The following is a 22,518-nucleotide window of genomic DNA, read 5'->3' as shown; positions in this document are numbered from 1 at the left end:
GGCCCAGTTTGCAGCAGCCGCTTGTGTGGGGCTGGAGTCGATGTGCGTGGACAAACGGCCTCCGTCGGCAGCAGGTAACGGCGCGCTTGGGCCCTGTGCTGCCCCCTCACCTCCTGGGTGCTGGTTCTAAGCTGAACCTGTGCACAGCCATCACTCGGCATCAGTGCCTGGGCACTTTGGTGCCTGTAAAGCCTTGCCTTGAAGGGAGCTCCTGGTGTTGCATGGCTCCCTGATACGTGTGCCTAATGTGTGCCTCCCCTGTCAGGGCCTTCCTTGCTCGCATGCTCTCTCTTCTTTCACCCCAGTTTTATATCTTCAGTGTAATTTTTGGATATGTTTCACTGAGATTCGCTTTCCTTGCCTGTCCTGTCCTTACAGCTGCATTACTTGTAAATTCTGTGGCGCCTTCCTGGAGCCAGGCGGTGCTAGCTCTGCTCTTGGAAACGCTGTCCTTGCCCCAGGGTTTCCACCTGCTGCCTCGTGCTGAGCACACACAACTCTCCCCTTGCTGCAGCCAGCCCCTCTGCTGTGCTTGTGCTGCTGTGGGGGACGGCTGCCATCAGCCATTTGATCTGGACTCATCCCTCCCAAAAATTTCAGCCAAAAGAGATGCGTTCGGCTCTTCTAGAGTTTAATTTCTAGAGGAAGGTTGCCTGATGGGGCCCTGGTCTGGAAGTTTGGATATCTGGAACCAGTTTCCAACTTCTTCCAGGCTTCTTGAGTGGAACTGGACACTTAACTGGTCAGTTCCCCATCTGTAAATTGAGCTACTTCTACTTCATTTGTCCTCAGCCTGATCTGCTGGGGCGCAAAGGGGCTGAGGTGTGTCTGTTACAACCTTGTGGAGCCCCCAGAGCGAGCAGCACAGCCAGAGCCTCCAGCAACCACTGAAAAAAAGAATCCCGGGGTGTTAAAATGGACGCGGTGCCCTCCGGGACGGGGCAGGGCGAGAGGCAGGAGCCGGCCGGGCAGCGCCTTTGTTGTGAAGGGGCCCGGTGGGCCGGGGCACCGGGCGCTATGCAAATGGGAGTGCGTCAGCGGCCCCGCCGGCCCGAGGGGCCCCGCCGAGGGCTTCCTGCGGGCGCGGAGGACACAGAGGCTGCCTTGTTCCTGCCCCCTCCCTCGGCCGGAGCGGCGGCGATGCCGGTGGGGACGGCCCGCCCGCCCTGCCCCCGGGCTCAGCTCCGGTAATTTGGGCTGGGCAGGCAGGGAAGGCGGCGGCAGGCTGCGGCTCCCGATGAAGGTACTCCTCGCGATGTTAACGGGCGAGCACAGCCCCCCCCGGGGCCGAGCGCTTTTCCCCCCCGGGAGCCCGGAGCGGTGTCCGGCTGCCCTCTAGCGGACCCCGGCCCGGCGGCGGCTCCACCCGGGGGGGCGGCAGAGGAACCGAACGGCACCGGGGCGAGCCCAGCGGGGCCGTGCCGCTCCCGGGGGCGGCTCCGCCTCGGTTCCACCGGGCTGCACTCAACGGGCAACGGGGCCGGGTGGGAGGAGGGGGCTGGAACCGGGGGCACGGAGCCGCGCTGTGCCCGGTGGGGCCGCCTGGGGGCCGGTACAGCCCGGTACGGCCCGGTTGTAGCCCGGTACCGCAGCCCAGGTCGCTTTCTTCAGCCCCCGAGCGCCACGTGGCCGAGCCGAGGAGCTCCGTGTCCCCTTCTCCCCCCCGCCCCACGCTCCCGTGCCGGCCGCTCGGCGTTTTGAGGCGGTTTCGGGCTTTTTTCCCCCCTTGCCCATTTTTTCTCAATGGGAGCGGCCGCGCCCGCCAGGCGGAAGGCGTGGGAACGGCGGGGCGGGCCGAACCACCGGGCGGGGGGATGGGGGGGGGGGGAGCGGGCCGTACCAACCCCTCCCCGCGTGGGGGGGGGAGGTGCTGGCGTGGAAGGGCCGGCGCGCACGTGGGGCCGTAGGGCGACTCCAAGTGCGGCGGGGGGGAGGGACGGGACCCAGCGCTCCCCCCCCCCAGCGCTGCCTTGGAAGGGCCGGGCCGGCGCTTAGAGGGGCGGGGCGGGCCGTACCACCGCGCTGGGGAGAGGGGGGGACAGCGGCGCGGTGATGGCGGCGGGAGGGCGGCAGCGGCTCCCTGTAGCCCGGAGGAGGCCCCGCGCTTGGCTCCGCGCCTCCATCCCGGTGAACGGCGGCGGGGCCCGGCACCTCCTCCCCGCGCTGCTCTCCTCACCCCCTTATTCCCGGAACCCCCCCGCGCTGGTTATAGATGGTCTCTCCCAGCGGGCAGAGCCGGGGCGGGCGGACCGTACCACGGAGCGTTGAGGGGGGGGGGGAGAAGGAGGAGGAGGCTGGACCGTACCACGCGGCGCGGGGGGGCGCGGCCTGTCCTCCAGCAGCAGCGCGCGGGCTCCGGGCTCCCTCCAGCAGCGGCCGGGCCCCGGCGGCCCCCACCCAGCCCCGGCTCCCGGTTCCCGGTCCCCGCCGCCTCCTTCCCCTTCCCCTTCTTCCCCTTCCCCTCCCTCCCCTCCCGCCGCGCCCCTTCCCGCCCCCCTCCCGGCCCCGCTGCGTGGGAGGCGCCGGCCCCGCTCGGCAGAAGGCCGCCCGCTCAATGCCCACGGTGAGGGGGCCCCGCGGTGCTTGGGGGGGGGGGGGCACCGGGTGAGGAGGGGCCGGGGGAGGCCCCGCAGCCCCCGCCCCGGGGCGGGCCTGGGCCTGGGGGGGGGTTGGGGGGGGGGCTTCGAGGCCTTTCTTGTTTTTTTTGGGGGGTCCCGGGCCTCAGGGGGGGTCCTGGGGGGTTTTTGGGGCTTGGCGGGGGGTCCCGGAGCCCCTCTGGGGTCTGGGGGGGTCGTTGGGGTGCGAGGGGGCTCTGCTGGGAGCGGGGCGCCCGGTGCCCCCCTGTGGGGGGGTTCTGGATTTGGGGGGATCCGTGGGGTTTTTCTCGCCCCCCTCCCCTCATGAGGAGGTGGGTTTGGGGTCCTCAATCTTAGGGGTTTGGTGGGGGTAGGGGCTGGGGGTCAACCCTCAGCTGCGGGATGGGGGCGGTTTGGGGGCTCCCTGGTCACCCCCCACCCCCTCCAGGGCTGGTTCTTGGGGATGGCGGCGGTTACGGGACCGGGGGGGGCTCCCCCCGCCTGTGGGGTGGGGGTGAGGGGCTCCATGGGGCGGTTTGGGGCAGTGGCTGTGCCTCCTGTATGGGCTCCTTGGGGTGTTCGTGGGGGCAGTTTGTTGCCTCTGGGCCTGCAGCGAGGGGGGAGGTGGGGAGGGGGCTGAGGGGTGCATGGGGGCTTGTACCGGGCACGGGGGGGCACTTGGAGGTCTCAGAGGAGAGGGGGGGGCTTGGTGGTGGGAAAGGAGTTGGAGAGGAGGCGGTGGGGAGCCTGCCTCGTGTCTGCCCTGGGGGCGGCCTGCGAAGGGGAGGGGGCTTCCCTGGGAGCTGGGGGGCTCGGGGGGGGGGCTCCTCCAGCAGGAGGTGGAGCTGGGAAGGGAGAGGGGCCAGGATGCGGGGCTTTTCCTGGGGCTGCAGCGGGGGCAGCGGTGTGGAGCTGGAGAGAGGGGGCCGAGGGGGCCAGGAGCGAAGGGCTGAGGCTGGGAATCGCCGGGGTTTGCCCCGGTGGGGGGGGGCTGCAGGTCCGGGGGGTGTCACAGCAGCCCCTGCGCCCTCGTGGGAAGGCTCCCGGTGCCGTGGGGTCGGGGTTGGGGTTTTCGTGGCGGGGCAGCCGCGTGCTGGTGGCCGTCGGCGCGAGGCAGCACGTTGGCTGTCACGGCGCTCCCCGAGCGGAGCAGTCGGGTTCTGACTCAGAGCTGCAGTTGGTGTTTAAAAGGAGAGAGAAAAAAAAAAAAAAAAAAAAAAGCAAAAAGCTAAACCCACCGCCAGCAGCAGCCTAAAAACTCTCTCTTCTTATGACTCAGCGCCTCCAAACACCCGGAGTTCGCGAGCTCAGCTGCTGGGAGCTGGAGTAAGACGGGGCGGGGGGGGTGCCCAGGGCTGATTTTGGGGGCTGCTTGGCATTTGGGTGCCCACAGCCCCCGGGAACGGCGGCTTCTGCCTCTGCCCCTTGGCACGGGGCTGAGCTGTGGCCGCAGCCAGCTGCATCGCTCCTGCCCCAGGACTTTGCCCCGCGCCGGGGAACGGCCTCCACTGCCTCGTCCTGCCACAGCCGGGCTGCACCGGCCTCCTGTTGGGGCACGTTTCCATCCTCGCTTCGAGGAGGGGAGCCCCCAGCTGCAAACACGGCTCCTGGGGGGCTGCAGGGCGAGCGGGGGCACTTTGGAGGTGCTGTGGGGGGTGCTGCGGGGTTTTTGGAGAGCTTTGGTGATGCAGAGGGATCTGCGCGGTGCTGGTTGTGCTCGGCCTGGTCTGGCAGCGTGGGTTCCTGCTGAAGGGTTGGGGTTTCAAACAGCTCTGAGTAAAGGGTGAGAGGAGCCCTAAATTTCTCGATCCCTTCTCTTCTAACCTCGAGGGGCCGGCTGCTGCCTCTGCTCAGGGCGCTGTGTCGGTGTCTTTGTTCCCCCTTGCCAACGAGTTAAATTCTTCCCGGTGATCTGCACCAGGAGCCCGGCTCTGCTCGAAATAATGCACCCTGGAGTTGAACAATTGTGACGTTGTGGCCGTGCGGTGACATTTATCAGCGAGCTTCAGTTCCAGGCTGACTTTAACCGCCGCGGGAGCGTGGCCTAGGAGCCGGCTCCCCACCAAGTCCTTTTTCCAGCAGAGGTAGATGGCAAATTCAAAGGGAGCTGAGTAAGGTGCAAGTAATTTGGCTTTGGAGCTCCGCAGGATAATAGCCCTGTTGCTGTGCGGTTGGAAATCGCTTTCAAGTCCGGCTTGACTTGTTAATGGTTTTTTTTTCCTTTAGATACTTGCTCCTCAGTGTGAGAATATTTCCTCCAAACCGCCGGGGAGGCCGGCGACCGGGCGATGTATTTCCAGAAGCCAGCAGTTGCTGCAGCTCAGCTCACCCTGCTGAGCTTTAGAAACTAGTTTAGAGTCACATAACCATGAGGTGTGGGCTAAAAGTTACTTTTGACTTTAGTTTTTCTGAGATAAATGCGCTTTTTTGGTGTGAGGAGGAGAGCGGTGAGCTCGGATCCCTCTGTCTTGGGGGGCCCTTTTGGTTTACACTTCAAACGCTTCTGGTAACTTCAGACTTTCTGGGTATGCCAGTAATATTCAAATGTGTCTTCTGAAGGATTTTTTTTTGAACTAGGTGGTGGGTGGGGAAAGCATTCAGCAAACTCCCAGATGTCAGAGCAGCCCTTTAAGCGGCGAAGCAGGTTCTGGCTCACCGGACAGGAAAACTGCAGCGTAAGGCACGCTGCCAGCCCTGTCCGAAGGGCTCGGGGGCTACGGCTGAGCATTTCACCTCCGAGCTCTCCAGGATGGGCTTCCCCACGTGCTGATGCCCGCGTTGGAGACGGGTTTGACCTCACCCAGACTGAGGGAGAAACGTTTTGGTGTGCGGTGCTCGAGTTTTGGTGCTTTTGCTGGGTCACATCTGAGAGCCGTATCGCTTCCCGGCGCGTCACTTCCAAATGAAGATTTTTTTTTTTAATTTTTTTTTTTTATAATCTGGACTTTTTTAATATCTTGCAGAGGCAGATTTGTATCTGCTGCTCTTGGTTTTACGGCCTGGGACGGAGCGACGGGGGCAGTGCAAAAGGAAACGCATGAGTCACCGGCAGAACTTGTCAGCGCGCGGGGAGGGAGCTCCGCCGCGGGGGTGGATAGGGTGGAACAGTAAGATTCTGACCTCACCCCTCTCTGGGCACGTGTCGTCCCGAGCAGGCTTCCTTCGGAGCGTGTTCAAGAGCTTTTTTCCAAGAATGCTGGCTCCGGAGTTTTTCTCTGTATGCTAGGGGGGTTGGTGCTTCGGAAGAGGCCATCTCGGTTCTCAGCGGCGTGGGTTTGTGCCGTGCTGGGGCCGGCTGCTTCTGGGGGCCTCGCTGAAGCCCCTCCTGCAGGGCTGGGTCTTCAGGACGCTTCTGGTGGAGAATTGGCACGCCGCAGGTCGTTCAGAGGAGCGATGCAGGAAGAGGAAGTGAAATAAATACCGAGCACACCGCCAACGTCAGGAAAAGCAGGGCTGCGGCGCGCTCGCAGGGTGGAAATTTTCACCGTCAGGTTTTGCACCGGCAGCGCAGCGTGGGGCTGGTTTCACGTGTGCGAGCACAAACCACAGGAATGAGGTTTTCTTGAAGAGGAAAAGGAAAAAGAAAAAAAATAAATCAGCAGTTACCTAAGGTCCTTAGCACCGAATGTGAATTCCCACTCGCGGGGCAGAGCGAGCGCGGGCGCTTTCAGAATAGCGCTCTCCGCACCCCGAAGTATTCTCCTCACAAATTAGCGGGCTTTGCTCCGCATCCTGTGCTCTGGTTGTTTGGAAAGGTGAGCCGGGTGACCTTTCCAGAGGTATCTGTGTTTTGCAATCCGGGCAGGCTGCAGCTGTTGCAGGCGGTTGAGCTGTCGCCGTGCGGCTCGGGAAGCGCTTCTGGCCGTGTGCTTGGGAGGCGGTGGGACCGGGAGCTCCCTTGTCCCTTTTAATACTTTTTTTTCATCAGATCCGTGTCCCCGAGCTTGCAGAGCTGCAGTTCAGAAGGGAAGAGCCCCGCTGAAGCATCTCATTCAGGAGTCAAGGCGCTGCTGGGTGCTGTAGCCGGGCGGTTTGCTCCTTGGGGCACCCTCTGAGATTTCTGTCAAGCCAGGAATTCGTTCAGCTCCTCTCTCTGAGTTAGCTGGCGAGCCCAAATAAACAAATTGGTGATTAATAGGCCTGCCCCTCGCTTACACGTTAGGCAGATTTGTAGGATTTGGGGACTTTCTTCTCAGCTTGGCCCCATTAGGCTCCACCAGGCGTTCCTGCAGGTAGGGCCGCGAGCTCGTGGCGGAGCCTAAGTGAGTCCTGTCAAGGACTGTCACAGCCCACTTAGCATGGCTGGGGAGACAGGCGTCTTGATTGATGATTATTCCTTGCTAATTAAGTCAAACGACGTGGGGAACTAACTGCCAGGCATTGCCAACTCCTCTCAGCTGCAGGAATCGCTGTCGCTGCTGCCCCGCTCCCCTCTCTGGTTCCCCAGGGAGCTCTCGCGCCCCATTCACGGTGTGGATGTGTGAGGTGGCTGCTCCCTGCCTCAGCCCAGCCCTGCTCCACCTCATTTTCCAAGCCTAGGAAGAGGGCTAATTAGCTGAAAAGCCATTTCTTGCTTTCTGCTGTGCAGCCACCCTTGCTGTGGGTCGTCATCGCCCGGGTGGCACGCAGCTCCCCTGGGGTTTCGAGGTGCAGACTTGGACGTTTCTCCCTCCCTGCGTCACCAAGCGCTCACCTGGGGAGCTGAGAAGTTTCCCACAACGGGGTTTTTCCCCTTTTGCTCCTAACCAGAGGCCTGGTTGCTCACTAAACTCGAGCTAAGTGGCGTTGCAGTTGAGGTGAGGGGCGGAAGGGCTGCTTTAAAACAGGATTGAGCGCTACATAAACTTCTTACCCTTCTGGAAATCGTTTTTCAGGCTTAAATACGGCGCCTTACGTTTTTAATCACTCCTGAGCTATTAGGTAATTAAACGCTCTAGTAATACGCCTCCGGGGAAGGTAAGGTGCTGGCGTTCCTGCTCGGCAGATGAGTCAAGCTCCTGGAAGCAGCGTGGTCAAGGTCAGGCAGGAGCAGGCGCGGGGCTCGAGCCGGTGCTGCCCTGAGCCACGCTCCGTGCTCTGGAACCTGTCCCCTGCCCGCCTCCTGCCTTAATGGCTCGGTAAATAGTTCTTAAAAACCATCTTTCAAGTAATTGGGCTGAAATTCCCTCTGATCCGCTGGAGGGAGGGGAAGCGTAGCGGTAATGACCTGATTTGATGCGGCTCACGGCTCGGGTAGCGCTGGAGGAGGCTCCTCCAACCCCGTTATTGCTGCTGAAGAGGAAAAATGTGTAAAGGATTTGTTTAAATACGGCACGATTGCTCTCCCCCCCGGGACGGCGTGCTCTGAAATGCTGTAAGCTGCTGGTACTCGGCTCCCAGCTCTGATCTCCTACCCCAAGATGTGCTGATGACTGCTTTTGGTTCAAATCACCTTTTTTAGGTCCTAAAAACTTGGTTTGGGGACCGTTCCTCTAGTGTAAGCCTTCAGGGTGCGTCAGGTGGCTTGAGCCTATATTTAAATAGGGTGGAAAACCCCATCCTGGTATTTCTATGGGAAAAAAACATTTTCCTGCGTAGTTTTACAGGTGTTGGACACGTGTGGCTGCTGTAACCGTGGGGCTTCTGTTCACCATGGTGCTGATAAAATGTTCCAGGATCCCCTTCCGAAATCTGTATTCGAGTCACTCGGCGAGAGCTGCTTTCAGGTTGGGGGAGGTTATTGGAAACATCTTTGTTCTTGCCTCTGGCAATCTAATTAATGTGTTTTTTTGGCGTTGAGAGCTGTTCTTGAAGGAAATAATTGCTGTTCTTTGGGTGATTTTTGACTTCGTGTCAGTGAAAAAGGTATTTTTGTACTACTTAATTTGACTCTTTTAAAGCGAGGGTCTCATTAAAACGTTGAGCGCACCACGGGTTCGGGGTGTGAATTTCCAGGCGTGTGTTTCCCTAATTGCATTCACTCTGCCCTTTCAAGGCAAACTTTGCTCAAGTTGCAGGTTTTGTGACTTCTGGGCTGGTTTGGATTTTACTCAGCTGCTTTAAAACTTCTTCAGAAACGCAAAGTGTCTGCGGCGGGTCTTTGGCTTTCTGCTTTTTACGCACCTTATTCCTTTCAGTTTAGGGGTCTGCTCTGGCAATACGCGATTCCAAAACAGATCTCACCCTTTGGTGCAGTTTCCCTGCACAGCAAAGCTGCTTCCTTCCTCTGCAGATGAAATCTGGTGCGTCTGAAGTCGCTCTGTACCCACGAGGAGGTAACAAAGCTCTAACAAAGCTCGTTGCCTTCCGACTCCCTTGCAGACGTGACACATCGCTGGCCTCCTTCTGCTTGCTGGGGAATTTCCCCAGGCCCAGGAGGGCTCATCCTGCGAGCCAGCAGGAGGTGAGGGACGGAGCGGTGTCGTCTGAGCGAAATCTCAGCCTGGCACGGCCTCAGAAAGCTTCACCAGCATCTTCCTGACAAGCTCAGCTTTGAGCACATCGCTTAAAAACAGCTGAGCAAACCTTGTTTCACCTGCAGCAGCAGGAGCCGTGTTGCTTACCGAGTTTTTCAGCCTTAAATGTCCCCCGCAGGGTTAGTTCAGGTGAGCTCCGTCCTCTCTCAGCAGGCCCATCAGCTCTTGCTGTTGCTGCACCAGCTGTGAGTGGGAATCCTCTGCTGGGACTGGGAGCTTTAACGCCCTGGGCTTGCTTTGGAAATGACCAATTCCTGCAGGATTCCTCCCTGCTGCTGCTGGCAGCTCGGTGGCACAGTGCTGGTGGTGCTCCTGTGCTACCAGCAGTTGAAATTCCCTCCTGTTCCTGCTCGTAGTGCTCCTGCTGTTGAGAGCACGAAGCTGTCGCGTTGTGGGCACAGCCTGCAGCGCCGGGAGGCAACAACTTCAGGTTGGTGTGCTGGACCCAGCCGTGTCCCACCTGGAAACGCAGGCAGTCCTCTCTCATCAAACAGAGAGCTTTAATTAGCAAGTGGCTCGTTAACCTGGGAGTGGGTCCAGCCCTTTCTGCCTGTCCTGATGGGCTTCGGGGTGAGCACTTGTTTCTGTTGGGCTTGGGAGTTGGTGGTTTTCCATTATTCTGCTCGCTCTGACTTAAAAAGATGTTAATTTTGGTGGAATTAGCATCCTGTTTACCTCCTGCTCTTTATGACCTCGCTTGTTGGGGTGTTAGTCACCGGCAGCGTGTTGTTCTGGGCAGTTTTAGTCATGCCTGGTGTCATAAATCGTCCTGAATGGCAGGAGCTTGAATCAATGGTGCAGTTTATTTGTGTTTATTACCCTGCTGGTTCCTCTCAAACGTTTACAAGCAGCAGCTGCAGGGGCTTCTCCTGAACTGCTCCTCATTTTGGGGCTCTTCGTGCAGCCTGAAATCTCAGGTGGTTGGAATTTCAATGGGAGGAAAGGGAAGCTGCTTTGTGCCGCTCTAAAAGAAATGATTGAGTTGGTGTTGACTAATTTCAGCAGCTCACACCGCTACTGATGGTTCAGAGCTTCAGGCTCGTTAATAGTTGGAGCCAGAAGCAAGAGCTCCTCTCACGTGCTGTTTTCTTCTCCTTGCAGGTGTTCTGTTGGAATATACGGCGCACATTTATGGCGATTCTGAGCGTGAGGGCAGACTTCTGCCAGGCCCAGCACAGCATCCTGGCTGACAAGTGAGCCGAGAGCTGGGGGTTTCACGTGCCATAAGTACTTTGCCTTGAAGATTCCGGACACAGCGAACACAAATATATGGGATATCTTCTGCCCATTGGAAGCATATTCCTCTTACTGACTCTAGCAAAACTAAGCGTCAAGAAAACAAAGTGGAGAGAAAACCTGCCCTTACTTTTTTGCCTCACCAGTGCCTAAATGTAGAACAGGCTGCCTAGTCTTGCATGTAGTCAGAATTCGTGGAGTCTGAAGGATACCACCTGCAGCAGCTGAGGCCGAAGCTGAATTCGAGTGGATTCTGAAGCAAACCTGCTTTCCTAGAAGCGAAGTCTCTAAGGAACAAACACGTCGAAGCAAGCTCTGATCAATCCCAGCCATTTTAGTGGTCTTTTTAATGTTTTCTGCTGTGAAACGTTTCCAAGGTTATTGATTTATTTTTTTTTTTTTGCCCCTCACGCGTTTTGTTTGCCATTATGAACCGTCCAGCCCCCGTGGAAATCACCTATGAGAACATGCGTTTCCTGATCACTCACAACCCAACCAACGCAACCCTCAGCAAGTTCATCGAGGTAAGGCAGGCAGAAAAAATGCCATCCTTCTTTTCTTTCCTTTCCTTCCGTTTCCTTGTGTGCTCATCATTTCTGTAGAATTATTCACACCTGTGGTTCACAAAGCTGTGACTGTGTTACGTGCTACTCGAATCAAGGCATTTTTTTTCTTTAATATTTCTTAAATACGTTGTTTATATTCTCTTGACAGCATGAGAAGAGAATTTGCTGATTACTTTTCTTCCAAATCTTGCACTTCTTTAAGTAAGAGGGGCAGGGTGAGCTCCCATTTCAGAGCACAGCCCCGCACCCTTGCCATTGTTTTTGTCCTGGCTTCTGAAGGACTGCATGTTCTGTGCTCTAAATAGAATTTTTCACTAAATAATACGGTGCTTCTGATACGTTGCTCATCTTCTGGCTTTTAAAGTAGCAATTAATGGAATTGTGACTGATTTCTGAACTTCTGTAAGGCAGGGTTAAGCGCAGCGCTTACGCTGATGTTTAGTTCTGAGGATGTTTTCTCAGACTGCCCCGCTGATCCCAGAGCTGTCCTTCTCCAGGGATAAATGCTGGCACCTGAAGCACCTGACAGCTGCCTGGCTCGGACTGTGGGAAGACTCTGTTAAGATGGACAGTGAAACAGAGCATGACTGACACAATAAGGCCTTAAATACAGCAAAACTTAATAATTTGACCTGAGAAAGTGACAAATAGTTTCACCTACTACACACACACAGAGTATCTGCTACCAAAATAGTAGTGCAGTGTATTTCTGTGCTCCAGCTTGCTCCAAACCCGCTGTATCTTTGTGCCCTTTGTATCCAGAGGACTTTTATCTTGCCTACGTAGGCCCTTTTCATTCCCAGGAGATCCTGTCATCTGATACTGCTGGCTGACTGCAGCAGACTTCCATCACTTAGCAGCCTGCTCTTCACCCCGAGTCCGCTCATGCATTAGTGGTTAATTTGTTCGCAAAGCCGCATTTTTTAGTCTCTGTTTTTTCAGCCTGTGGATTGTCTTCCTTTATTAGGAGGCTCGAGTCTGGAACAGATTCTGCTAATTGTTAAAAGTCATATTGACTCAGCCCAAACACGAGAGGAAATTCTGCTCGCTGTATCAACCTTCAAAGTGAACTGGAACAGCTTTTTGTTTGATCTTCTGATTATTTATCTAGCACAATGTGCTACTTATAGTGCATTACAAGGAAGCTGGAGTATGGTGGTGTGTGTTCTGTTCCTCCCTGCCTCAAAATGTCAACACTGGCTGCAGCGACCAGTTCCAGGCTGCTATTTAAAGACAAAAAGAAGCTGCGTGGAGAGGAGAAGCAGCTATTCTAACTTTGCTCTTACATATGCATTTTTTTCCACCCTGGCGTTTCCCCAGGGAGGAATAATTCAGAGGAGTTTTATGTTTATTCCTGTCACTCGTAGCCCTTATCCTAACGCGGGTCATAAACGCTCCTTTCACAGCTGGCTCCTTCCTCGTGCAGTCACCTGGGAACCATGCAGGTAGTACCTCTGGTGTGGTGTAAAATCTTTACTTTTGCAGCTGATGAGGAAGTTTTTGAGTTTCTCCTCCTGGCGGTGTGCTCACGTGTGTCCTTTCTTCCTAAAGGAGCTGAAGAAGTACGGAGTGACAACCTTGGTGCGAGTTTGTGATGCCACTTACGATCAAGCTCCTATCGAAAAAGAAGGAATCCAGGTTCTAGTGAGTTGTCTTTACCACTGTCTATACGTGAGAACTGCTTGTCCTCGAGAGCTGGGGACAGCTTCGTGCTTTGGGAAGAGCTTGTGACTGCTTCAGAATGGTCAAAAGCTGTGTGCTCCCCTGCATCAGCCAAAGCTGGTGTTGATAAATTCACAGTGCTTCTGTGAAATGTACCTGCTGATGAATTTCTGCAGCCCGAGTGCTTTAGTTGGGATAGAAATGTCTGCTCCTGGGTTTCTGGATTGGTTGAGATACTCAGGATGCATTTTAGTGACTAGGTTGATACTGATCCAAAGAGAAATCCCCGGACTTTGTTCTGTTCAGCCTCGTGTTTCACACAACCTGCTCAGTCTTTTCCACGGAGCACTTGTTGGCTTTCCATTTACAGCTGCCCTTCTCAGGATGAAGATAAAGCTCCCTTCTCTCACGCTCAGAAGCTGCTGCATGCTGAGCCCCCAGTGCCATGCTGGTGGGCTGCTGCTTTTGGGTAGGACCCAGGTTTCTGTGGGCCCTTCCAGGGGATCTGTGGCTGGGAGCACAGCGCTGGTGCTTCCCCGCCAGGCAGATGGAAGGAAATCCTCTTGCACAGCTACTGCCTCTATTGGCTGCTACTGCAGGCTGTTCTGAGCATTTATTATTATTATTTTATTTATTTTCTAGTAGGTGTGTGTTTTTTATTTATTTTTTAGTAGGGGTGTGTTCGAATTAACCTCGCGGGCAGTATTTTTCCAGGCAATCCTTGTGAATTATTGCAGTGTGTTAGATACAATCAGTTGATTTTACTGGGGTGAGTAACACCCTGCTGTGAGGCCAGGAATTGCATCTCGCCTCCTCCTTGCAGGTCGTCCCCTTCCGTTGGTGCCGCTGGTTGTGTGCCGGTGGTGGCTGTTGGGTTTTGTTTTTATAAAGGCTCAGCTGGAGGAAAACCCTGAGCTTTTCATTAGGAGAAAAGCTCCTACTCCGGTGTGTCTGTGAAATTCCACGTGCAGGTCAGGCAGGTTTCTTGGCTCCTGGCCCTGGGAAGCATTCACTCCGCTTCCAGGCAGCCACGTGTGCCTCCGTGCTGCTGGAAAACTCGGGCACTGCGGGGCTGCCAGGCCCCCAGCTGCACGCTGGAACAGCATTTTTGTTCCTTCTGGAGCTCTCTTGGGCTTAGGCACCCTGCAAATCCTCTAGCTGTGAGACCTGGAAGCTTTGCAGAGACTGGAAGGACGAACCTGTGGTGTGTAAGCCCTCGGAGCCCTGCTTTAAGCTGGGATTTAGGGGATATCAGGTCCCGTGGCACAGCAGGGACCTGAGTTCCTGCTCAGAGACTGAAGGGCAGTCTCCCTGTGTCCAGCTCCACCAGGATGGCATCGCTGATCCTGATGATGCCAGTCGTGATCTTGCCTTCGTAACTGGCTGTATTGCAGCTGTTTGGCTGTGTGGGATCAGGTAACCAGTGATGACACCACCATAGCTTTTCCTTCCCGTTAATAGTGTTCTTTCCAAACTGATCCCTGTCGCCGCTCAGAAGCGGCGAGCTCCCAGCTGGCTGAAAAAAATCCCCCCTTTATTTAAAACTACCACTTGCCTGTAAAAATAACAAAGATTAAAAACGCAGCCTGACGGGGCTTGGTGTCTGTTTTAAAACCGTCGGGGCCAGAAGCGTGGCGAGACCCCAGAAAATGAGGGTGTTTGAGCACAGCCCGCTCCCCTGCTGCGGTGCCGTGCGCCGGCACGCGGGGCACAGCGTGGCAGAGAGATGCCTTGGCAGATGGCAGAGTGAGAAACGGGAGAGCGAGCTGCTCCCTGCCTGGCGTAGTACTACTGCGGGGCTGTTTGTCAACAGAGATTAAGGCCAGGAGCCAGGCAGGGCAGGGATGGAGGTCGGCTCGGGGGCCTTCTGCGCTCTTCTTACAGCTACGCTCGTGTGCGAGGCCTTGTGGTGTAAAAATGGTACATCAAAAAAAGTGTTTTTCCAGCTTTTTTTTTTTGCGCTGACTAGCAATCAAGGAGGGCTGCAGTAGTTTTGTTCGTGGTGAGGATCTAAGATGCGTTTTTGTGGATTTCTTCCTGCTCCGTGCTGTCGGGAGCGCCCGGTAGAGCGGTGCCTTCGCTGCTGCCTCTGCCCCACCACAGCCCCGGTGCTGAAGGAGGGACAGCCCCACGCTGGTGGCCGTGGTCTCATCCCGTGCAGGTGCCAGCAGTTCTCCTGCACCTGGGCTTTGAAGAAAGGGACCTTGGTGGCTTCACAGCCCTGGTGCTGCCCTGGCTCAGCCCCGCTCTGCGCTGTCGGTCCCGCGGACGCTGCTGGCTGACAAACCCGGCGCTGCTCTGCTGAGCAAAGCTGCTCCTGGTAAAGGGTAAATGGGAGCTGCTGTCACTGCCCGTCGTCCTTCCCAGCTCCTGCAGGGTGACACAGCAGCGCTGCGGTGTCTGTTGGTGCATCATCCTGTTTGTTAATGGCTGCTTTGCTCGGGGAGCCCAGCAACTGGTTCCCGGTGCTGTCTGACAGGTGCTCGGAGCTGTTGCTGGCAGAACTCGTAATTAAGGGAGGAAGACAACACAGACCTGCAAAACTTGGTTGCTATTACTCCTCTGGTCCAGAATTACTCTCGTTCCCTGCTCTGAGCAGCATCCCGTCAGCGCTGCTGTCATGCCAGTGGTGTACCAGGACTGGGAGGTGATGCTCTCCCAAGAAACGAGGGTGGTCATTAATTAACTCACAGCAGCACATGCCTCGTGCGGACGTGAGGACTGGCACGCAAACAAAAGTAATGCAATCACATGCTGCGTGTGGTCTGCAGGAAGGGATTTTAACCTAACCCAAAAGTAGGGCGCAGAATTGAAATGTAAATCCTGCTCTCTGCAGGTCGGGTTCAGCAGAAAGCATCTTGCAGCGGGTAAAGCCTCTTCTCTCGACTGCCCAGGCGTTTCTCCCTGGGACAGCGCATGACACAGGGCCTGAAATAATACTGCTAGCAGAGTGTGATTGAGTGGAAAATCTTGTAAAAGCCTTTTATTGGAAAGAACAAGATTTACTTTATGATGTTGTTGTATAGCCTTGCAGCTTGCCGTGTTGTCCCAGGTATTTTTAGTTTCCTCCTTCCTTTAAAAAGGAGTGCTGCACGCTTCCAGGCTTTGTCTTTCCGAATTAATCAGATGTAAAAGGATTTCATTAACGTGAAGGTTTTTGGTTTTGCAGTTCTGACAGGTTTGTACCTCGCAGCTTTTTAATGGTTGCAGTCTGGAGGGCTGAGATGCTCCATGCTCAGCTCTTCTTGCTGGTCAGGAAGTAGCGGGGCAGCAGTAAGTGCATTGCCGGGGAAAAGCCTGGCGTTTTTTAAGCCTTCCCTTGTGCTCGTTCAGCTTTCCCATGTTCTTGCAGGGTTCAGAGAATATTGCTTGACATTAACCTGTTCTCAAGATACTGCTTGGAAAAACTCGGATCCAGCCAGTGAAGGAAAAGGAGGAAAGGAGGGCTCCTTTCCAAGCACTTTCCCTTCCATTTTGTGAGGTTTTTGAAGAACACCAAACGCTGGTTATCAGTCTCTTTTGTGAAATCGCGTTGCACTCTGCTAATGAAAAGTGCTAAATAACCCCGAAGTAGGACTTTCCCCTTGCACTGCCCGTGCCTGAGGTTGTGAAATGTGCTGTTTGTGCTCGAAATGCAGGACGTGTAGTACCCCTCCCAGCGCGGGTTCCAGGAGGGAGCTGTGACCTCGAGAAAATGGGAAGCTTCTCACTTGTAATTTTGGTTTCCAGCCATTCTGATGACATTAAAGGTGGCCTGGATAGCTTAAATATCGGCAACCCCTTTTATAGACAGGAATGAAGCTTTAAATGCTGCTTTGTTGACTTTGCCATTGTCGAAGCACTCTTTTTTGCTTTTAAATATGATTTATTTTTTTTTTCTGGCTTGCGAATAGCCAGGTTAACAGTAAGTCTTGCTCACTGGGTGCGCTGACAGCTGTGCAGGCTGTTTAATTTAAATTGCTGTGGAGTACCATCTCTGCAGTACAAATAGTATTTTAAAAGGTTGACACAATCACAGGCAGAAGTTTACAGTGCTCCTCTGTCAAATACTTATTTGAAATGTCCATTGATTTTTACACTTTTTAGTAAAATGAGATTTCAAAGGCAGCTATTAAAAAAACCTACTCTACAAGGAAGTTATTGTCAAGTTCTACTTAAATTTTATTGAAAAGCCTAATGAAATGGTTGTTAAAAATTTAATTGACTTGCAAGCTTCTACCTAGAAAAATACCCACAAAACACGAATATTTACAGGATATTTTCCTTCTCCTGGTTATGGTTACCGTGCTGTTGCCTACAGATGAAATTTGTGATTGTGTGCATGTGCTTCGGGAACACCTATCTAGAGCTGCTGTCTTTTTTCCTTCAAAGGACTGGCCGTTTGATGATGGAGCGCCACCCCCGAATCAGATAGTTGACGACTGGCTAAACCTGTTGAAAACCAAATTCCGCGAAGAGCCTGGATGCTGTGTCGCTGTTCACTGTGTTGCAGGGTTGGGCAGGTTAGTGCTCTGCCTCCGGGGCTTTCTGCTGGGCTCGCATAGTCGATGCATTTGGGAGGTAGCTCGCAGAAGGTGTTAGGTAAATGCCAATATCCGTGTTTTGTCCCACGTAGTGCTTTAAAGCATCATCATCACGATTGTGTCGTTAAGCAAAAGAGATTTATTGCAGCTTAAAAATCTTCAGTAATGTCATACGCCTGATCTAGTGTCAGAGGAAAAATGTGGAGTGATTGTTCAGAACACTTCTCTCAATCACGGACGATGCACAGGCAATTAGAGGCGTTACTAGTTTGGAAGTGTTTGTTTTTCTGCTGAAACGAGGTCTCTTCTGCTAGGTCTCTTACACTTTTTTTTGACAAATGCAATATACACACAGAGTACAATTTCTAAGGCTGTACAGATTTTTAAAATTTCCTCCTGTTTCCAACTCTACAATATTAAGCATGTGGTAAATACAAAAAGCATTTAGAAAAACTGGTTCAACTATTGACTTTCCTACTCTAAAGTGGCTTCACCTCAGTGTTAGAGAAGGGTTAGGCTTTTATTTCTTGCTCACATGCAGACGTATGTTTCTCCCCTTCTCACTACTTGTAATGTAACTTCTTTCTGTGGGAAGAACTTCCTTTCAAGGTGAAATAAAAAGTGCTGCTCAGAAAGCTAAATGCAACCTTCGTATTCCCAAGTGTAATCCCTGAGTGTTGTTTGTCCTAAAACTAGGACAAAATGGAGCCTAACCGTTAGTATTCTTACAATAGCCATGGGACTGTTAATATTTAAGGATCTGAATGAGTAGGCAAGAAAGGTGGATTAAAGAAAGTCAAGTCCAACGAACAGAGTTGGAGTGCTTCAAGTTCTTAAATTTTCTCCTCTGGAGAGGAAGAGATTGGGGAAATGAAGAGATACGGAGAGAAATGGCCAATATTTAAAGAGACGAGAGCCAGCCAGGTAAAACCCAAGGCAATTAACATGATTTCTTTGTCCATTTCTGCTCTATTTTTAGCTGAGGAACGTCTTTAGGAAGGTGGCCACGTGTAACAAGTGATATTAAACTGCCTTTTTTTTGCATAATGCCAGGCCAAACTGTACCAGAAGCTTCCCATCTTGTGTATATATTGCAGCCTCGTGTGCTGTATCTGTTCCTTACACAATTACCTTTCTGCTGTTGCTCTCAGACCGTTTGTGGCAGAGGGGAAAAGGAAGAGCTTTACAGATTTAGCTTTAATCTGGCAAACCGTGCCTGTAGCAGGGCATTAAAACTCAGCTATAGTAAACAGTTTTTGTTTTTGTTTTTTTTTTTTCTTCAAAGCAACTGAGATTTCAGATTGTTCCCCTTGGAAAGTGAATTCTTCTTTTTATGCAGGTGGCAGCGATAGCGAGCTGTTGCTCCTGCGCTGTATTTTTGTTTAGCTATGAGTACAAGTTGTCCAACTGCTAGCACCTGTTTAATCCCTTACTGCTGTGCCACCAGAGGTGCCTGTTGCAACTCTACGTGTTCAGCAGGGTGAACGCCAATCCAGGAGAAAGCCGATGTGTGCTGTGATCTCAGCTTGTTTCCAAAGCCAGCTCTGTGCTCCTAACTCATCTCGTAAATGAGGACCCCAAAGCAGAAAGCTGTACTTCATCGCTGCTGGAATGCCCAGTTCCAAGAGCAGCATGTAATAAATAAGTTTTATCTGTAAAAGTCAGCTGTTCAGTGCATCGTAGATCTCTCTCAGGTACAGCTAAACCTAGTATAAGAAGCAAAATACAGCCAGGTGATGTTAGAGATTTCTTTTACCAAAGTAGAAAATTAGGTTATAGTGAGATGAGAAAGTACCATCAAAGCATAACCATCTCGAGCTGTTGCTCCATACCACCAAACACTGAGGAACGCTATTTGTGTGTGTGTTTGTGTGTGTCCACTGGAAACAGAGCTGCCTGCTAAAAGAAATTTTACATGAGATACTCAGCAGGCAAATAGCTTTCTGTAGATAACATTTAAAGAGGAAATACTTAAGCTGTTTGTTTATAGATTAATTTGATGCATTTTGAAGGATTCAATCTATTGTTTCTCCAGATCTTCCTTAAATATTGATTTTTCCTTTAGGGCTCCTGTCCTGGTTGCACTTGCTCTCATTGAATGTGGAATGAAGTACGAAGATGCAGTTCAGTTTATAAGGCAGTAAGTTAAGCTTCCTCGTTCTCGAAATAAATTCTCGCTTTATGTTGTATTTGAACAGCATGCATCTCCATAAAGGTTTGTTAGATTTTTTTCACTTGTTTTCTAGTTGTTATATCCTGACAATATGGAACATGACTTTGATGTTAATGCTGGAGGCTTGTGCCCTTTTTCTCTGCGTCAAGATGAGGATTAAAAAATGATATCCCTCCTCCTTTTTTTTTTAAATCCGGGCTTATGTATTAAGCCATTGGACTAAGACCCAAAGCTTATGGACTTGGAGGGGGAGGCAGCCTAGGCTAGGGCTGTAAAAATTGTGGCTGGAGCTGGACATGGACTAATTGCTCCTCATTCAGAAAAATAATAAATCCAGTGAGTTTGGACCCCCAAGCAGCTCCATTTCTCCAGCAAGTAGGTGAGCATCAGCACTCCTACAGACGTTGCGCATGAGTGCGTTATCCACTCAGGAAATGTCAGCAGCCACCTTGTCTGGAAAATAGCAAAACTGGTAAAGGATGAGAACGCAGAGCCCTGTTGGTTTAGCAATAACATCAGATCTTGAAATGAAGCCCAGCAGGTAAGATTGATGTTGAATGAGCTTTGTCAAAAAAGCAATTCATCTTTTTATGGATTCCCAGGGTCTCCAGTTATCTTTGTAAACTATATTGATGTCAACAGATTTTTCTGAACTTTTCCTTTTTTTAAATTGCTTTTTATGTTCCTAGCTACAGTACCTTTCACATTGAGAAGTTCTTTTCTGAGCACCTCTTATATAGTTCTAACTGACTGTCATGGTCTTACTTAGCTAATACAAGTAGCACATGCGTCTGCGAGGAAAGGGTGACCTTGTGCTGTTCAGTGACTGCTGCTGGTGCTGGAAATAAACTCTCCCAATCCAAGAAAAGATGCTGAAATTTGCTAATGGGATTTTGATTTCAATATTGGCACGTAGATAACGAGCTGCATGTGCTGCTCTAATTTCTTTCCTCAAAGTGTCAATGGATGCCAAAATGTTGTTTTATGGATACAGAAAAGCTTTGGAATGGGGACTAATCTACATTAGAATATATATGGTGATCGAAGCAGTACGTTTTCCATTGATATTAGCCTTCATTCTGTTTGTTTTAGGAAAAGGAGGGGAGCTTTCAATTCCAAACAGCTGCTTTACCTTGAGAAATACCGACCTAAGATGCGATTACGCTTCAGAGATGCCAACGGTCACTGCTGTGTTCAATAGAAAATCTCAGACGAAGGCAGAAGTTAGCATGGCTGTTTTCTGGACTCTTGGCACCTGGAAATGTGAATCTGGAATCAAACTACGTCATCAAATTAGTGGTGGAGTCAGTGCTCCTCAACCTCTGTCCTAATGGTGGTGATGATTGGAAAAAAATAAAAATAAAAAAAAAAAATTAAGAGAAACATTTCAGTGAAGGATTGTTTTCTCCTTAAGCTGCAGTTTGAACATCTGCAAGGAGAAAAGAAAATCAGTTTCTGAACCTTCTGTATTTTTAACTTTTTAAGAAAAGAAATAAAGTAAATTTTATGTCTAAGGAAAACCAGCAGAGCATTGGCTTGTGCAGAAACTATTTTCTTGATTTGAGGAAAGTACCCCGCAATTAGGGCCTGATGCATTAATTCCAATAGGACTCTTTTAAATAGAGTTGCCTTTTTTTAAACCTTGCTGAGAGCTGGCAGACAGACACAAGGAGAAGCCTCTGTTCTGTACAGGAGCAGTCTGACAGCCTTAAGCCCAGCCTGGGCGTTCTAGAGATTTGGTGGTGTTTGTGCTGTATGTCTACATGGTGTTCAGACTCTGCAGGTGTGAGAAACTTCCTGGTGGGCTTTAACAGAAGACTCGTTGTCTGATATCTTTGGTGAATCTCCTAAAGGCCTTTTCAGATTGGTGGGAGACAGCGGTTTGAACTCTGTGCGCGTGTTTGTGTGTGTGCACGTGCGTGTGATTTTGTGTGTATGTCTAAATCTTATTTCTCCAAAGAATCTGGCTGAAATGTTAATTGTCTTTCTGTTGTTAGATAGAAAATCTATCCTGGCAGAAGACTGACGTTCAAAAGTGTCCTAGGTGAGCAAGGGGCCAGTCAGACAAGGAACTGAGATCAACTTACCTGTCATAAGGAAGAAGAAAAGGCTTTTTGCTGCTGTCCAGATTCTCTGCCTTTCTGAACACAGTAAATCAGGATTTGGGGGGAGGGTCTTGTTTGCATTGTATATGAGGTGTAAAGATAGTATGCACACAGAAATGCTGTCCACAAAGAAATGCCTAGTGTGGGTCTTTTCCCAGACTAGCCCTCATGTACAGTTCAGTTTAACCACTGATTGCCTTGTTATTTTTTTATTAGGCTCTTTTGGAGGGAGAATCTCTAGTTACACACCAACATGCCTATCATGCATTTACCATTGGCAGACCGTAAACACGCTGATTTTGGAGTGTGGACTTGGCACCATGTTCTCTGTAAGGCCAGTGATGATGTCTGAATTAATCAAGGCAAGTCGTTTTACAGCCTCTCCGAAGCAGTTTCAGCCAGGCTAGTTCTACCAAACAGACCTTAATTCGTGCCCTGCCCCAGTAGCGACCTCATGCTTTCGAGTTGACATTGCAATATCCAGCAACGAAAGGCTTTGAGTACAGGGTTAGGGTCATACCACCCTCTCCTGTGACACTTTGCAGTGGAGCACCAAAGGCTTTTTGTCTGTGCCTCTAGAAGGTGTGGACTGGTACCCATCTTTTACCAATACCTCAGCTGCTGGCTAAACGAACTGCCTTCACGGGATTTCTTCCTGTTCTAGACTTTTGTTTTTATTCGCAGCTTAACTGCAAAAACCCTTTCAGAAAACAAGTAATGGGCTTCTACAATTCTATTCCTGGGAGAGATTTTATAAATTTAAGCAAAGAATAATGGTACTCGTCAAGCCCCTCATTTTACAGATGTGCCGACAGACCTCTTCTGAGGTCCGTGGCTAGAAAACTGCTCTCCACACCACTCAGTCTGCACCTGACTCAAGCTGTATTGTTGTACTAAGTTCCTTCCTCCTGTTAAGATGTGTAACGTTTCTGATTCCTTTAATAGATAAGAGACGAGAAAGTGTTTGTGATGTCAATGCCTACATTAGGGAAATAACCTATCTGGTAATGTTTGAGTCCACGGGGAAGGTAGATGACGCTGGAAGTATCTAATTCTGGCTTTTACCTTCCCCTCGCAAACTAGAAGCTAATGCTCTAACTGTTTCTGCAAATTAAAATGGGTGTTCTTAGTAAAATGAAGTACTGGTAGATTAAGCTGATTTGACAGAAGTTTGATTGGAGGGGAAGGTGTGGAGCTGGATTCAAAACAAAAACCCCAAGCC

General features: G+C 51.8%; 1 protein-coding gene across 3 annotated transcripts; it reads left to right on the top strand.

Annotated features, from left to right (window-relative positions):
- Nucleotides 1-20,574, top strand: PTP4A2 (protein tyrosine phosphatase 4A2). Of its 3 annotated transcripts, none has more exons than XM_032202260.1 (6): nt 1-74; nt 10,133-10,791; nt 12,385-12,477; nt 16,867-16,997; nt 19,084-19,158; nt 20,284-20,574. In XM_032202260.1, the coding sequence occupies exons 2-6, from the start codon at nt 10,696-10,698 to the stop codon at nt 20,390-20,392; spliced, it is 504 nt and encodes a 167-aa protein (XP_032058151.1). In that variant the 5' UTR covers nt 1-74; nt 10,133-10,695; the 3' UTR covers nt 20,393-20,574. The 3 variants fall into 3 exon arrangements, with proteins under 3 accessions (XP_032058151.1, XP_032058152.1, XP_032058150.1); XM_032202261.1 differs by lacking the exon at nt 1-74 and adding an exon at nt 1,128-1,243; XM_032202259.1 differs by lacking the exon at nt 1-74 and adding an exon at nt 2,503-2,563.
- Nucleotides 20,575-22,518: the final 1,944 nt, after the last annotated feature.

This window comes from Aythya fuligula, chromosome 23 (genome assembly GCF_009819795.1).
Source record: "Aythya fuligula isolate bAytFul2 chromosome 23, bAytFul2.pri, whole genome shotgun sequence".
Taxonomy (NCBI): Eukaryota; Metazoa; Chordata; class Aves; order Anseriformes; family Anatidae; genus Aythya; species Aythya fuligula.
This window is presented reverse-complemented; position numbering and strand designations above follow the sequence as displayed.

Coding starts and splice junctions, on each gene's coding strand:
- PTP4A2 (XM_032202260.1), top strand. CDS start 10,696: ATGAACCGTCCAGCCCCCGTGGAAATCACCTATGAGAACATGCGTTTC. Junction 10,792..12,384: donor CCCTCAGCAAGTTCATCGAG/GTAAGGCAGGCA, acceptor TTCTTCCTAAAG/GAGCTGAAGAAGTACGGAGT. Junction 16,998..19,083: donor TGTGTTGCAGGGTTGGGCAG/GTTAGTGCTCTG, acceptor TTTTTCCTTTAG/GGCTCCTGTCCTGGTTGCAC.